The sequence below is a fragment of the Loxodonta africana genome, chromosome 15, assembly GCF_030014295.1.
Source record: "Loxodonta africana isolate mLoxAfr1 chromosome 15, mLoxAfr1.hap2, whole genome shotgun sequence".
Taxonomy (NCBI): Eukaryota; Metazoa; Chordata; class Mammalia; order Proboscidea; family Elephantidae; genus Loxodonta; species Loxodonta africana.
The window spans coordinates 6,549,948-6,564,449 of NC_087356.1; the positions used below are offsets into that span (position 1 = coordinate 6,549,948).

Here is a 14,502-nt window from a genome sequence, read left to right on the forward strand (position 1 = left end):
TTTGGTGATGCTATTTTTCCATCTCTGTGACTAAGGTATGACTAAGAGATGCAAGAGGGAGGTCTGGTTTGCAGCAGAATGTAATGACTTTATTTGAGGTTTTGTGGAACAGGCTTGGCTGAGTCATCTTTGCCCCCCTCCACTGACACTGAATCAACTGTTGACACCCAAAGACCCTGCCTCCATGAGGTCTTTCAAATCTGCCTCCTCTTAGTTCAGGTGCTCATTTGAGTGAGTACAACAACATCTGAACCAGCTCTAGTCTCTTCACTCTCTCCTTCCCCATCTATCCTTCTTAAACTCCAGTTTCAAGTTTTCAGTTCTTCAACAGGGATGTGCTTCCACAGCTCCAGCCCTTGTGGAGGTTTCAATGATGATATCATCCTACTCCTCAAAGGAGGCCTCCATTGGCCACGGACTTATAAACACTTCGTGCCCCAGCCTGGAGTTCAAGGCCCTCTGAGGTCACTTCCCAGGTTTATCTTCTGTGGCAGCTCCATACATATCCTGTAGTGCAGGAAGCCTGCACCTTTATAACCCTTGTCTTTACTCAGGCTCCTCCCTCAGCCTGGAATGGCCTCTGCTCGCTTGCCTCCCTCTCCCATGCCATTCTGTCCACCTGTCACACTTCTAATCTGTCCTTCATGGCTTCGCTCAAATTCGAACTCCATCACAGGGCCTTCATGATCCCATGAGCAAGATGTGTGCTCTCCCTCTCTGACTTCCCCTGTAGGACCTTTTGTAGGCTTCTCATACCCATCACGTTACACTTTCTATCAAGTTACGTTATCTCCCCTATTAAACTATTAGAGAGAAGAGCCCATGTCTTATGCATCTTGTAGCCTTCTCTTCTCTTCACCTCACAGCTGCCTTATACATGGGGTGTCTTAAACAAATGGTGACCATGTAGTTTGTTGTCCAAACCAGAATACTTTTGAAACTGAAATTATGCTGGACTACAAGTGAAACTCAAATTGTCCTTGGCTACTTGGACATATGGTCACCCTGTTTATGCAAAATGAGGGCTCAATGTATAGTTTATGAATTTAGCTGAAACACTGACTGCATAGATAGATGGTGTGCACTGTGAAAGAGCGGAGACAGGAGCCCTTACTAGAGCCAGCATTGTCATGGATGGTCCCACTGAGCAGGCGGTCCCTAGGGTATGTCCAGAGAGAAGGAATGGGATTCACTAGACAGAGAAAATAAGGAATGACGTTCTGGGAGGATAAAATGATAGAAGCTGTTATAGATTGAATTGTGGCCCCCAAAAATGTGTACCAACTTGGCTAGGCCATGATTTCCAGTATTTTGTGGCTGTCTACCATTTTTTAATCTGATGTGATTGTTCTATGTGTTGTAAATCCTAACCTCTGTCATGTTAATGAGGCAGGACACAATCTACAGGATTAAGCTGTACCTTGAGTCAATCTCTTTTGAGGTATGAGAGAAGTGAGCGGAAATGAGAGGGACCTCATTACCATCAAGCGAGAAGAGCCAGAAGCAGAATGCATCCTTTGGACCTGGGATCCATGCACTGAGAAACTCCTAGACCCAAGGGAAAATTGATGACAAGGACCTTCCCCCAGAGCCGACAGAGAGAGAAAGCCTTCCTCTGGAGCTGGTGCCCTGAATTTGAAGTTCTAGCTTCCTAGACTGTGAGAGAATAAATTTCTGTTTGTTAAAGCCACCCACGTGTGGTATTTCTGTTACAGCTGCGCTAGACAACTGAGACAGGAGCAAATGCAGAAACACACTTGACATATTCAGAGAAAGGTACGTATGGCAGAAGTTAATGATTTACATTGGGGAGAAATAGGCAAAAAGATTGGAAAGTAGAGCAGGAAGGAACTGGGCCCCTAATACCAGTCTAAGGGCGGGGGTGCAGTATTTCTGAGCAAGAAAGAGACAAAGCAAATGCAGAATTTTGGGAGATTAGTCTGGTGACGGTGTTTAGGATGGATTAGAATGCAGAAAGGCTGTGGAAAGGGAGGCCATATGGTAGTCATGGAAATAATCTCCGTGTAAGATGATAAGGACTTAAAGGAAATATTGGCAAACAAAAAGGATGAGTCAAGAGAAAGTAAAAAGGAAGAGTCAATAGGACTTTGTGACTAGCTGCATCTGGCAAGGGAGAGGAGGGAGTCAGGGATGCCTTTGGGGTGACTCTTTGTACAGTTGCTATCCATTGGTATCACAGATTTAAAAAAAAAAAAGTAAAGAGGCAGAGGCAATGTCCAAGATGATTATAAGTTTAGATTTCTACATTTTGAGTGTGAGTTACCAGAGGGTCAACTACATGGAAATGTCCAGTAGATAGGAGAGCCTATGAAGTGGGAGGGATAAGGAGCAGTGACAATGATTTAGGAGCCATCCACAGGAGGCGAGAGGTGAAAGATAAGAAAGAATGAGGTGCCTTAGGGACAAATGGTAGGAACAGTGCCATTGAGGATCGAGGACTGAATCTTGGGAAATGCCTGCACTTTATGGAGAGGGGAGAGAAAAGGAATCAGAGAAGGAATCACCCTGGGGAAGAAACTGGGTAATGCAGAATCCTGAGGACTGAAGAAAGGTTCAAGAAGGAGGTGGCCAAATTGTATCAAATTTTGCAGAAAAAAGTTGAGAAAACTCGCTTCATGAAAAATGGCTTTGGCCATTGGAATGATGATGAAACTATCTAAGGAAATAAACCAGAAATGAGTTTATCTGCCAATGATGTCGCCAGAGGCCGAGGTTCCACACAAGAAAAAGATGCATTGATGCGATGTGTGTGTTTCCATCCTTAAGAAATACTTAATGGCAGAGCACCCCAAAAGTCAGTTAGATACAACTAAAATCTGAATGGTTCTAATATTAACCAGATTTGTGACCTCGGATGACCAAAATACCCAAATGATACTAACCTCTGATATCTCTTTTCACCCAGAAGGTAGCGATACTGGGCATAGAAGAAAGAACTTTTCTTGATACAGATTCCATCATAATGATACCTGAAAAAAAAAAAAAAGAAAAGGTTGTCTCAAAAATCATGTCAAACTACCTCCATGCTCTGTGTTTCACGGAGGATGCAAAGCAGGCTAGTGAATCGGGACTTGGAATTCTCTGGGTTTTATCACTGATTCCATTTATCAAAAGTTAATCAGTCATTCAGCCTAATCAGTTAGGTAAAGAAACAATTTCATACTACGGCATATATGTTATTGTTGTTGTTGGAACCGTGGTGGAACAGTGGTTAAAGAGCTCGGCTGCTAACCAAAAGGTCAACAGTTCGGATCCACCAACCGCTCCTTGGAAGCCTACGGAGCAGTTCTACTCTGTCCTATACAGTCGCTATGAGTCGGAATTGACTGCAACAGATTTGGGTCGGTTGGATTCCTGTTGTTAGCTGCTGTCGAGTCGGCCCCTGGTCCCTGTTACTCCACGCACAACCAACAAAATGCTGCCCGATCATGTGCCATCCCCATGATCAGTTGCAGATTGGAGTGCTGTGATCCATAAAGTTTTTGTTGGCTGGTTTTTGGAAGTAGATCACCAGGCTTTTCTGGTCCTTCTTGGTCTGGAAGCTCTGCTGAAACCTGCTCAGCATCATATCAACACGCAAGCCTCTACAGACAGACCATGGTGGCAGCACATGGGTGCACTGGCCACAAATCAGATCTGGGTCTCCTGCATGGAGGGTGGCAATTCCACCACTGAATCACCAATGCCCCCATTTCATACATGTTAGCCTTGAAATGGGCTTGAGAATCCCTATCCTAAAGGTGCTCTGGTGGCGAAATGGTTAAGACATTGGCTGCTAACCAAAAGGTCGGTGGTTCGAATCCACCAAAGACTCTGCGACAGAAAGGTCTGTTGATTTGCACCCATAAAGATTACAGCCTAGGAAATCCTGGGGGACAGTTCTACTCTGTCATATAGGGTCACTGTGAGTTGGAATGGACCTGACGGCACACAACAAAAACAATCCTAGACAGCAGCGACAGGAAAAGCCTCTCACTGCCACTGCCACTAACCTTTTCAAAGTGAAGTGGAGGGACACCTTTCCTGTATTGAGAACTGCACCCAGCTTCTCAGAAACCCAGTAAGGAAGCCGGCTGGGGTCCTTCTCTGCAGCCCAGGTCCTCTTCACCGCTGAGCCCGTGAAATTCCAGCAGCTTGTTTGGGCTCATCACAGCAGACCAAAAAGGTTTTAGTTACTGTCCCGTGCTGGGTTTGGCAACCTCTTCCACTATCCTTAGTTCCTTCATGGGTGACAAACCACTTTCCTAATTTGGGTTCAATCCCTTCTCACTGATTTCCCGTCCGGCCTTGATTTAAAACTAACACTAATGATGGAGTGACAACATGACATGCTTCACTCAGTAACACTGGAAGAGCCTTTTGTGTGTTAAAAATAGAGGTTAGGACCACATATCCTGAATATAATTCAAATATGCTAATTAGACGGTACTTAGGACTTTCAGTTCGAAGAGTAATTAAAACTGTTCCATTATTCTATGTAATTATTTAAATATTTCAATAATTAGACATTTACATGTTTAAACACTTAAAATGTTTAAGAAAAAATCATATGATGACCGTTGTACTTGAACAAAACTTCCTAAGGAAATGGAGACCCATGTTTGGTTCTAGGGTCACCTGAATTATTTCAGGCCCTAGGATTTAATTTGAATTATGGGAACTCTTTGGTAAGAGTGGAAACCCTGGTGGCACAGTGGTTAAGAGCTACAGCTGCTAACCAAAAGGTCTGCAGTTCGAATCCTGTGGGTGCTCCTTGGAAACTCTATGGGGCAGTTCTACACTGTCGTATAGGGTCGTTATGAGTCCAAATCAATTTGACGGCAGTGGGTTTGGCTTTTTTGGTTTTGCTGAGAATTATTTAGTTTTTTTTTGTTTTGAATTTTCTTGACATCTATTTTGTGATTTTTCAAAGGCTTGTTTTTAAACATTTTAAATTAAAAAAATAAATATATATATGTACATATAAATCTACCTGGCACTTCCTCTTGTGCCTAGCCTTCTGGTTCCAAGGTCAGGAAAAACCAAGTGCACAAGCTAAAAAAAAAAAAGAAAACAAAGAAGCCAGATTTAAAGTTGTAATTAGAGAACCCAGAAATAAAATTTCCATTTTTTTCTCTTAGAATGTTTAAATCATATTTCTTCTTTTTCGTTGTAACAAAAAGATATGTAAATGAAATTTGGAAAAATCACACAAGTATAAGGAAGAAAACATATGATTCAGAGACAACTGCCACTTTAATGTTGTTCCTTCCAGTCTTTTTTCCAAAGCCTCAATGGGTATATATACATACTACATGTATATATATTAAATCACTGAGATTGCACAATTAGCATGTCTGCAGTTTTCATTCTACTTTCTCCCCTCAACATTGTATCATAAGCACCTGCCCTTGTCATTAAAAATCTCTGAAAACACGATTGCTGTTGTTAGGTACTGTTGACTCAGTTCCAACTCATAGTGACCCCATGTACAACAGAACTAAACACTGCACTGCCCGGTCCTGCACCATTGTCACAGTCCTTGCTATGCGTGAACCCATAGCTGTAGCCACTGTGTCAATCCACCTGGTTGAGGGTCCTCCTCTTTTTCGCTGACCCTCTACTTTACCAAGCATGATGTCCTTCTCCAGGGACTGGTCCGTCCTGATAACACACCCAAAATACACGAGACAAAGTCTGGCCACCTTTGCATCTAAGGAGATTTCTGGCTGTACTTTCAAGACAGATTTGCTCTTTCTTCTGAAGTCCACAGTATATTCAATATTTTTCTCCAACACCATAATACAAAGGCATCGATTCTTCTTCAGTCTTCCTTATTCATTGTCCAGCTTTTGCATGCAAACAAGGCAATTGAAAATGTCACGGCTTGGGTCAGGTGCACCTTAGTCCCCAAAGTGACATCTTTGCTTTTTAACACTTTAAAGAGGTCTTTTGCAGCTCACACACAAATCAATAGGAAAATCACTAATACCCCAGGAGAAAATGGTCTGGTGGTAAAACGTACACAGACAAGATGTTGCTGTTGTCAGCTGCCGCTGAGTTGATTTTGACTCATGGTGACCCCATGTGTTACAGACTAGAACTGCTCTGTAGGGCTTTCTTGGCTATAATCTTACAGGAGATTGACACAAAGTTTGTTCCACAGTACCAATGACTGGGTTCAAAATGCCCGTCTTTGGGTTATCAGTCAAGTGCAAACGGTTTGCACCACTGTTACGGACTGAGTTACGTCCCCACAAAACACGTGTTAGAAATCCTAACCTCCATACCTGTGGTTCTGATTCCACTTGGGATGGGTTGCCTTTTGTTACGTTAATGAGTCAGGATTAGTGTAGAATGGATCTTGAGTCAATCTCTTTTGAGATTTAAAAGAGATTAAACAAGCAAGCAAGAGAAGCAGAGATGGGGAAAGATAGATACCATACCACATGGAGATCTCCAAGGAACCAGAAAACAGAAGCTGAAGAGACAGAGACCTTCCCTCAGAGATGACAGAAGGAGAAAGCCTTCCCCTAGAGTCAGTGCCCTGAATTCGGACTTCTAGCCTCCTGAACTGTGAGACCACCACTCATCTGTCAGTTTGTTGAACTGTGGTGGCTTGTGTGTGGCTGTGAGCTATGCCACGAGTTTTTCAAATACCAGCCCATGGGCAGGTCCAATAAAACATGGGAAACAAAGATGGAGTAGCCTTTGTGATTACTCCCCTGACTCCTGCTGGCTATATGTGAGCACATGAGTGTTTGTGTGTGTGCGTGTGCATATGCGTGCCCGCCCGGATGAATTACAAACGTGGCTATCTCTGGACAGTGAGGCTGCAGCTGATATGAATTTTTTTCTTTTTTTATACACTTTTCTCTAATTTCTGCATTTTCTACAAAGGGACATATTACTTGTATAATCAGAAAAAACATCAGGAAGTGTTATTTTAAAAGAGAAAGTCACCCTTCCAGAAACTCCCTAACCCACGTAACATACTACATCCACCAGGAGTGAGCACTGCCCACCACATGTCCAATCCTGCCAAAAAGAGCACGAAGCAGTCTGACATCTGCACAGGAACTCAGGGTGGAATCAGCTCCGTTCCCGGGGAGGAGGGAGGAAGCGAGAATTAGGTATTCTGTTGTTTCTCTTGTAAACATGCTTTGTGGTCATATCCTTTTCCCCTTCTCCTCCCCCTCCATTTTTAAATGCTACAGTCACAAGCTCAGCTGCACAGGGCCCCTTCCCAACACCAGCTCTACTGAACTGGCCCACTCTTCGGGCAAATTTCCAAAGACGACTTAGTGGTAGTGCCTGAGTGTCTTGGGAAATGGATGATAAGGGAAGATGAAAATGTAAAATAAATGCAAATTATTAAACACTGGAATCTCGTTTTAACTTTGTCTTTGGAATACTCTTCAGCGAAACTGCTCTAGAGATGAAACGACTTAAAACAAGATTTTAAAAAGATGTAGAAAAAGAGTTTTTTGATTTCTTAGAAAAGGAAGTAGGGATCATACAGAGCCGATACATGTCAAGCCAAACACACCCACTTCCCTCTGATAAGGCCTCCGGGGGGGGGGGCAGATAAGGAAAACGTTGTAGCGCCAGGATCCCCAGAACTCAGCAAAGCCTTTGATGACGTTTCCTAATGTTCTGAGTGATGAAATGGCAAAATCTGGGCTGAATGATAACATGGCCAGGGGAATTCCTGGCTGATCGGAAAACCTGACTCAGAGACACCTGGTGAGCTCCAGAGTGTCCCTGCGGTCTCCCACGTAGCCGTATGGCTGTTGATTTATTTACTGAGTATGTGAACAGAGGGATGAGAGAGTTGGTGTTTAAATATGCGCACTTCGCCAAGTTGAGAAGACTGGATGACCTACCTAAGATTCAGAGGATAGAGCTGCAGGCCAAAACCAAGATGGCAAAGTATAACAAGAATAAAGAAGTAGCTACTTCTGAGTTCAAATAGTCAACTACATAATGATAATCTAAGAACTATAACAATATTTTGTACAGTCATATGTCGCTTAACGCCCACGGTATGTTCTGTGAAATAGGACGTTATGTGATTTGGACGTTGTGCGAACACCATATTATGGATGAAGGTCCTTTCGGGCACTGGCTTCAAGAATAAGGAGGTTTCTTTTGTCCATATTAAAAACTCCCTCTACAATTGGTTCATCTAAGGCTTCAACAAATTCTTCCTCTGCCTTCCCGCTGGCACTGACAGACTCACCGCTCACTTACACGTTATGCAGTGAAAAATGTTGTTTGAAACACTTGAAGCACCCAGAGCTGGCACTAAACTCAGTACGGCAGTCTGGTCCTGCTTTTTCTTTAAGCATCTTGGACAAGCTTCATGTCTTAGCTGTGATTATCCATGTGCTGAGAGGGATTTGCTTTATGTTTGGCCCTCGATCCACGTCATCAGCAATTTCTCCACAACTGATGCCGTTCCCTCTCGCGTTTTCCTTAGCCTTGTGGCTTTCAGCACAGCCAATCCCTCAACAGCTTGAAGAAGTTTTTGTTTTTGAGGATCAGCGTGATGATCGAGTGTGACATTCCCACATCTGCCAAGTCCCATTCTCTGATCTTTTTTTTTTTTTTTTTATTATACCCTTCTGGGACCACGAACGTAAACGTGGTCAGACGTTGGCCAAAGGGACGTTATGCGGTGCATGACTGTTTTTACATATAGCATTTTACAACTTACAGAGCAGCTTTGGGAGGCCTAGCAGAATTTCGATTCATGTGAAAAAATACTTAAGGGTTATTTTTGCCGACCACAGCTTAAAATGAAATCAACAGAGTGACATGGAAGGATAAAAGACTGAAGTTGCATTAAGGGACAAGGTAAGGGTTCCTGTCCTCTGAACGCTCCTGAGGCACTGAGGCACTGAGTTGCCACCCTGGAGCCACCTTGGGGACATCAACAAATTGAATGTATAATGAAACAGGTGGGCAGGAAGTTGAGGGATGCATACTGAGTATGGAAAAGTGAAGACAGGGAAACTTGAACAATCATTTCAAATATTTCAGCAGCTGTATTTACGCAGCTGTGGTATTAAATGGTTCTAATACATATTCTATGATTATCAAAAGTGCAGTATTTTCACCAATGACTGGAAATTTCAGGGATAAGGATTTTGGCTGAATATAAGAAGAATGGATCTAAAAATGCCAAAATTTTGAAAAAAAAATCAGAACCCACAGGATTGCTGTGGGAGGGTAACTTGGTTAACAGTGTAGGAGGCAGTTTGACGCCATCTCTTCAAGTTGCAGGGTCAAACACTTCCTGACCCTGAAATTTGACTCTTAGGATATACACACTCAAGAGAAGATTTTCACATCTAGAATAGGAGACACATACAATCACATGTAGAGACGTGTACAAGAATGTACTAGAATAGGCGACATGTACGAGAACGTTCATAATAGTAACATCTGGAGACCATCCAAATGCTTGTCAATGGGGTGGGTTTATGAATAAACTGTGACATATTCTACAACAGTCAGATGAATTTAGATGAATCTTAAGAATATAATAGTAAGTCAAAAAACTCCAAGAGACTACAAACAACGCATATCCTTTTCAAATAAAGTTAAACCACAAAAATAAAAATATGCTTTTTAGCAGTATATATGAATGCAATAAAACCATTCTTTAAAAAGCAAGATACTAATGGACAGGATAATGGTTTCCAGCAATGAGAAGGGCAGGGGAGTGGGATGTGGGGGAACCAGCAACATGGTTTGTTGTGGGTGGTGGGCTCACAGATATTTATCACATTTAAAAGAACTAAACAACCAAATGGGGTCAGGCCATGCATGAATCAATAATGAGAGTGCATCACGAACTAATCAAATTCTGTCCATCTGAGCACCACTAAAAAAGAGGGAGAAGGAAAGAAGGAAGGAGAAATGGAGGAAGAAAATTGAAGTAGCAGCTTTGTGGCACAGTGAGCAAGCTGTTTGTCGCCCAGATCATTTCAGTCAAAGCCAGATGGCTTCCCAAAGCAGTAGGCTGTGCAAGTTGGGCACTGCACCAAGGCCCTAAGGAGGAGGACAGTGGGTTGGAAAGCCAACCTGTGCACCACTCGCCAAGCCACAACCGCTGCAGGGCTGCACTGGTCCAGAGGAAGAAGCTGCAGAAATGTGCTTCCCTTCACCCAGTTCTTTGCTCCTGGGGCTGTCTCAACCTGTAGAGGGTACTTTCTTTCAATAAGAAGCTCCCCACCAGGGGTGCTTTAGAAGGGATCTTGCCTTGGGTGTGGAATTGGACCAGATGACCTCCAAGGTCTATTTGAACTCAAGGATTCTTTTGGGGGTGTATCAAGGTGAGTGGAAAGAGCTCTGAATCACACTTCAGGGTACAGGATTTCCTGCTCAAGCACTGCGACAAGCTGTGGGACCTTCAGAGGCCCTGGTGGTGCAGTAGTTAAGCGCTAGGCTGCTAACCAAAAGGTTGGTGGTTCAAACCCACCAGCCGCTCTGAGGGAGAAAGATGTGGCAGTCTGCTTAAGTAAAGATTACAGCCTAGAAAACCCTATGGGGCAGTTACACTCTGTCTCACAAGGTCGCTATGAGTTGGAATTGACTCAATGGCAATGGCTGGGACTCTCAGCCTTAATACACTCTAGGTTTGTTGTCTGCGCCACAAAACGAGCTGATGCTACCTGCCCAAGCTAGGTGGCTGTGAGACAAGACAAAGCACTAAAGATGCTGGCTGTTCCCTCCCCACTCACATGCCCTTCCTTACAGATCTGCTGGGCACTACAGCAGAAGGTCAGGGACAGTAGGGGACAAAGAAAGCACGGCAGGCACCATGCAAGCTGCCATTATGGGAAATTAGAAAGCTGGTGAAGGAAGCTAGAAGCTAGCTTCTAGGGAAGAGAACAGAGCAAACCAACAGAAAGCAGCAGAGACCCAGGGGTTTAAAGGCCCATCAGAGGGAGAGAGAGGAGTGACTGGTGATTGGGATCTAGTCCTGTGCTGTTTGAGATGGGAACCACCAGCCACATGTAGAAACTCAGCATTTAAAACGTGGCTTGTCCTAACCGAGATCTGCCGTAATTACGAAATACATACTGAACTAAGAGTATTTAGCATGGAAAAAAAATCTTAATGATGTTTTTTATCTTGATTCCATGTTGAAATATTAATATTTTGGATATTTCTTGTTAAAGACAATATGCTAAAATTAATTTCACTTTTTCAAAAACTTTTTAAACCGAGGCTACTGGAATATTTAAAATGACGTTTATGCCTCCCATTACATTTCTCTTGGGCCTCGCTAGACCAGATTCTGTGAGGCCCTCTCCAGCTTCTTGCCACTGGATGAGATGAGCTAGCCCCTTTCCTTTAAAAATTCTCCTTTTAAACAGATCTGCTTTAAAGAAAAATCTAGAAAGAAACATTCTTTCTCAGTGTTATTTGTAAACTCAAGATACGAGTTTGTATTTGCAGTATGACTTAAGTGAACCCAACCCCCCCCATGCACACTATTTTAGTCTAATGAAAATTTCACAGTGGTTATTTACAATTGGGGAGCCCTGGTGGCACAGTGGTTAAGAGCATGGCTGCTAACCAGAAGGTTGGCAGTTCAAATCCGCCAGCTGCTCCTTGGAAACCCTATAAGGCAGTTCTACTCTGTCCTATAGGATCACTTTGAGTTGGAATTGACTCGATGGCAACAGGTTTTTTATATTTATAATTGGCAGTATTTTTCACAGAAAAAGATAGCGTAAGAATGGCACTTGTTCTAAAGTCCATTAATAAAATCACACTTTTAAATTAAAAAAAAAAAAGAACTCCTTTTAACTGGTTTTGAGTGGGTGTCTGTTCCTGAAAACTAGATGGAAAAATGCCTTGAAAATAAATACCTGCATGCCTGAAAATATTACTATTTTAAATTTAACAGTAAGTCCCTTGACTTATTCATTCCTTCTAGTGACAAATCTTTCTGAGTTTGTCTTCTAAATACAACCTAAACCCGACCCCTTCCCACCACCTCCACTACTGCAGCCTTGTCCACGCCACCATCTCCCCCATTCACACAGACTCCCCTCACTTCCCTGATCTGACCTCCCGGCACTTTCTGGTTGCCTCTCCTGAGATACAGCAACTTCCTGGCTGCTCAGGCTCCCTGCTGCCTCAGGGCTTTTGTGCTGGCTCTGCCTGGACCACTCTTTCCTCAGATGTCCACATGCTCGCTGCCTCACTTCTTGGATGTGTGGACTCAAATGTTACTTTTCAATGAGGCCTTCCCTGGCTGTCTTCTCTAGTGTCACACCTCTTCCCCGGAACACACACACACACACACACATACACACATAGCTTTCTCTCTTCTTCTGCTGTTTTTCTCCTTAGATTTTATCACCATATAATACACTATACTTTGTTTATCTGTCTCTGCCAACTGGAACGTAAGTCCTAGAAGGGCAGGTATTTTTATTGGTCTTGGTCACTCTTGTGTCCTCAGCATCTTAATGCCTGCCACATAGCAGGTGCACAAGAAATATTTGTTGAATGTGGAGGTCTCAGAGAGACTATCCTTGTGCCAACATTTGCTGTGTGCTGTATGGTTGTCTTAGTCATCTAATGCTGCTATAACAGAAATACCACAGTGGATGGCTTTAACAAAGAGAAGTTGATTCTATCACAGTCTAGGAGGCTAGAAGTCCGAACTCAGGGTGTGAGCTCTAGGGAAAGGCTTTCTCTCTGCGTCAGTTCTGGGGGAAGGTTCTTGTCCTCAATCTTCCCGTGGTCTAGGAGCTTTTTACCACAGGGACCCTGGGTCCAAAGGACGCACTCTGCTTCTGGCTCTTCATTCTTGGTGGTAAGCTGTCCCTTTCCTCTCTGCTCAATTCTCTTTTATATCTCAGAAGAGACTGACTCAAGATACAACCTAATTCTGTAGATTGAGTCCTGCCTCATGAACTTAACTGCCTCTAATCCTGCCTCATTAACATCATAGAGGTGAGGGTTTACAGCACGTAGGATAATCATATCAGATCACGAAATGGTGGACAGCCACCTAATACTGGGAATCATGCCGCAGCCAAGTTGACACACATATTTGGGGGACACAATTCAATACATAGCAATGGCCTTAAGCAAAGTTTGTGGATAGAAGGGTTTATCTCCAGAGGAAATCTTTAGGAGCCAACCAAATTATCGAAACCATTGGTTTTCCGATACCACAAATTGGATCATAGGGCTTGTGCTGTGGCTAAATTGACGTTTCTATGACGAGAATAATAGCCCATCAAATCTGGCTCCTGGGGAGTGTGTGGAGCTACCACAGTCATATTCCTTTGGGTGTCACCCCTCTACTCCCCACTCCTGGCTCCTCACTATGAAGTGTGGACCAAAAAAAGCTTTTTGAGAGCAATGTTTCATCTTGGTGGCTTTCCAGAATGAAGCTAATTATGCTTCCTGAGATCTCATTAGGCCCAAACAAATCTCAAATTTTCCCCATAAGTTAATTCGCTTACAGTTTTACTCAATGAATACCATATGTATTTTTTATCTTCACAACCTACCTTCCCAAACGTTGCTGGGTTGACTTGATTCTGAGGGTTTTGCCCACAGGTTTCCATGTAAATCTCATATATGAGACAGCGGGGTACACTGTAACCTTCACAAATGCAGAAATTATCCAGCAACCTGGGGGGAAAAGAGGACCAGGGAGAGGAAATTGTCATCTCTTTTTCTAAAGCAGGACCTTTGGATAAGACCCAAGGGTGGGATCCAACCAAGTGAAATAATATGTATAATTTATTGACTGGAACCCAGAAAAGGACACCAGCCAGCACCAATAACTCTTGTTCTCAGCCCAGTGTTAAGCGTATTGATTATGGGCTTTTAGATTATCAACATGATGGTTTTTTTTTTTTTTTTTTTTTAACTACCAGCAATATCTCTGGGGAGAAGAGCACATTGAAAAGAAGAACAAATTATCGAGCTCAGTGGACACCATATCACTCATACACCATTAAAAAGGTCACAGCCAAGAGCTAAAATAATAGAGAACTACTTACTTGCCAACACACAAACAATACCCTCACGTAAAGTCCATCAACTCCACAGATCCCACTCAGAGCCCCTCACTCCTGCAGGTTACTCTGGGAGTTGGGTATGGCTTCCTAATTAATCCCTGTTTGCCTGTGATGGGCATGTGGTCCACAGCTGTTCTCCCATCACCCCTCTGCCTCAGTAGCAGTTTCTTGCATAGTTCTTGAACGCATGTCATGACATTTAGGGCCAGCCACTATATTTTGATTCTTTGAATTGCAATGAGGCATAAAAAGCAAGACACCAGGAGACAGAAAGGAAGTAATCTTTCAATTTCTTTTATTTCCTGTTCAGTACAGAACCAAGGAAACCCTGATGGTGTAGTGGTTAAGTGCTACGGCTGCTAACCAAAGGGTCAGCAGTTTGAATCCACCAGGCGCTCCTTGGAAACTCTATGGGGCAGTTCTACTCTGTCCTACA

General features: G+C 43.2%; 1 protein-coding gene across 1 annotated transcript in view; it reads right to left on the reverse strand.

Moving 5' to 3' along the window:
- Positions 1 to 13,979, reverse strand: part of LOC100666551 (DNA-binding protein RFX8) — a 46,561-nt gene extending 32,582 nt beyond the window's left edge. The window contains exons 1-3 of the mRNA XM_023552519.2: positions 13,551 to 13,979; positions 4,994 to 5,055; positions 2,904 to 2,990 (exon numbers count right to left, since the gene is read on the reverse strand). Coding sequence (XP_023408287.2) covers positions 2,904 to 2,990; positions 4,994 to 5,055; positions 13,551 to 13,712 — 311 coding nt within the window. The 5' untranslated portion in view covers positions 13,713 to 13,979. The remainder of the gene's footprint in view (positions 1 to 2,903; positions 2,991 to 4,993; positions 5,056 to 13,550) is intronic.
- Positions 13,980 to 14,502: the final 523 nt, after the last annotated feature.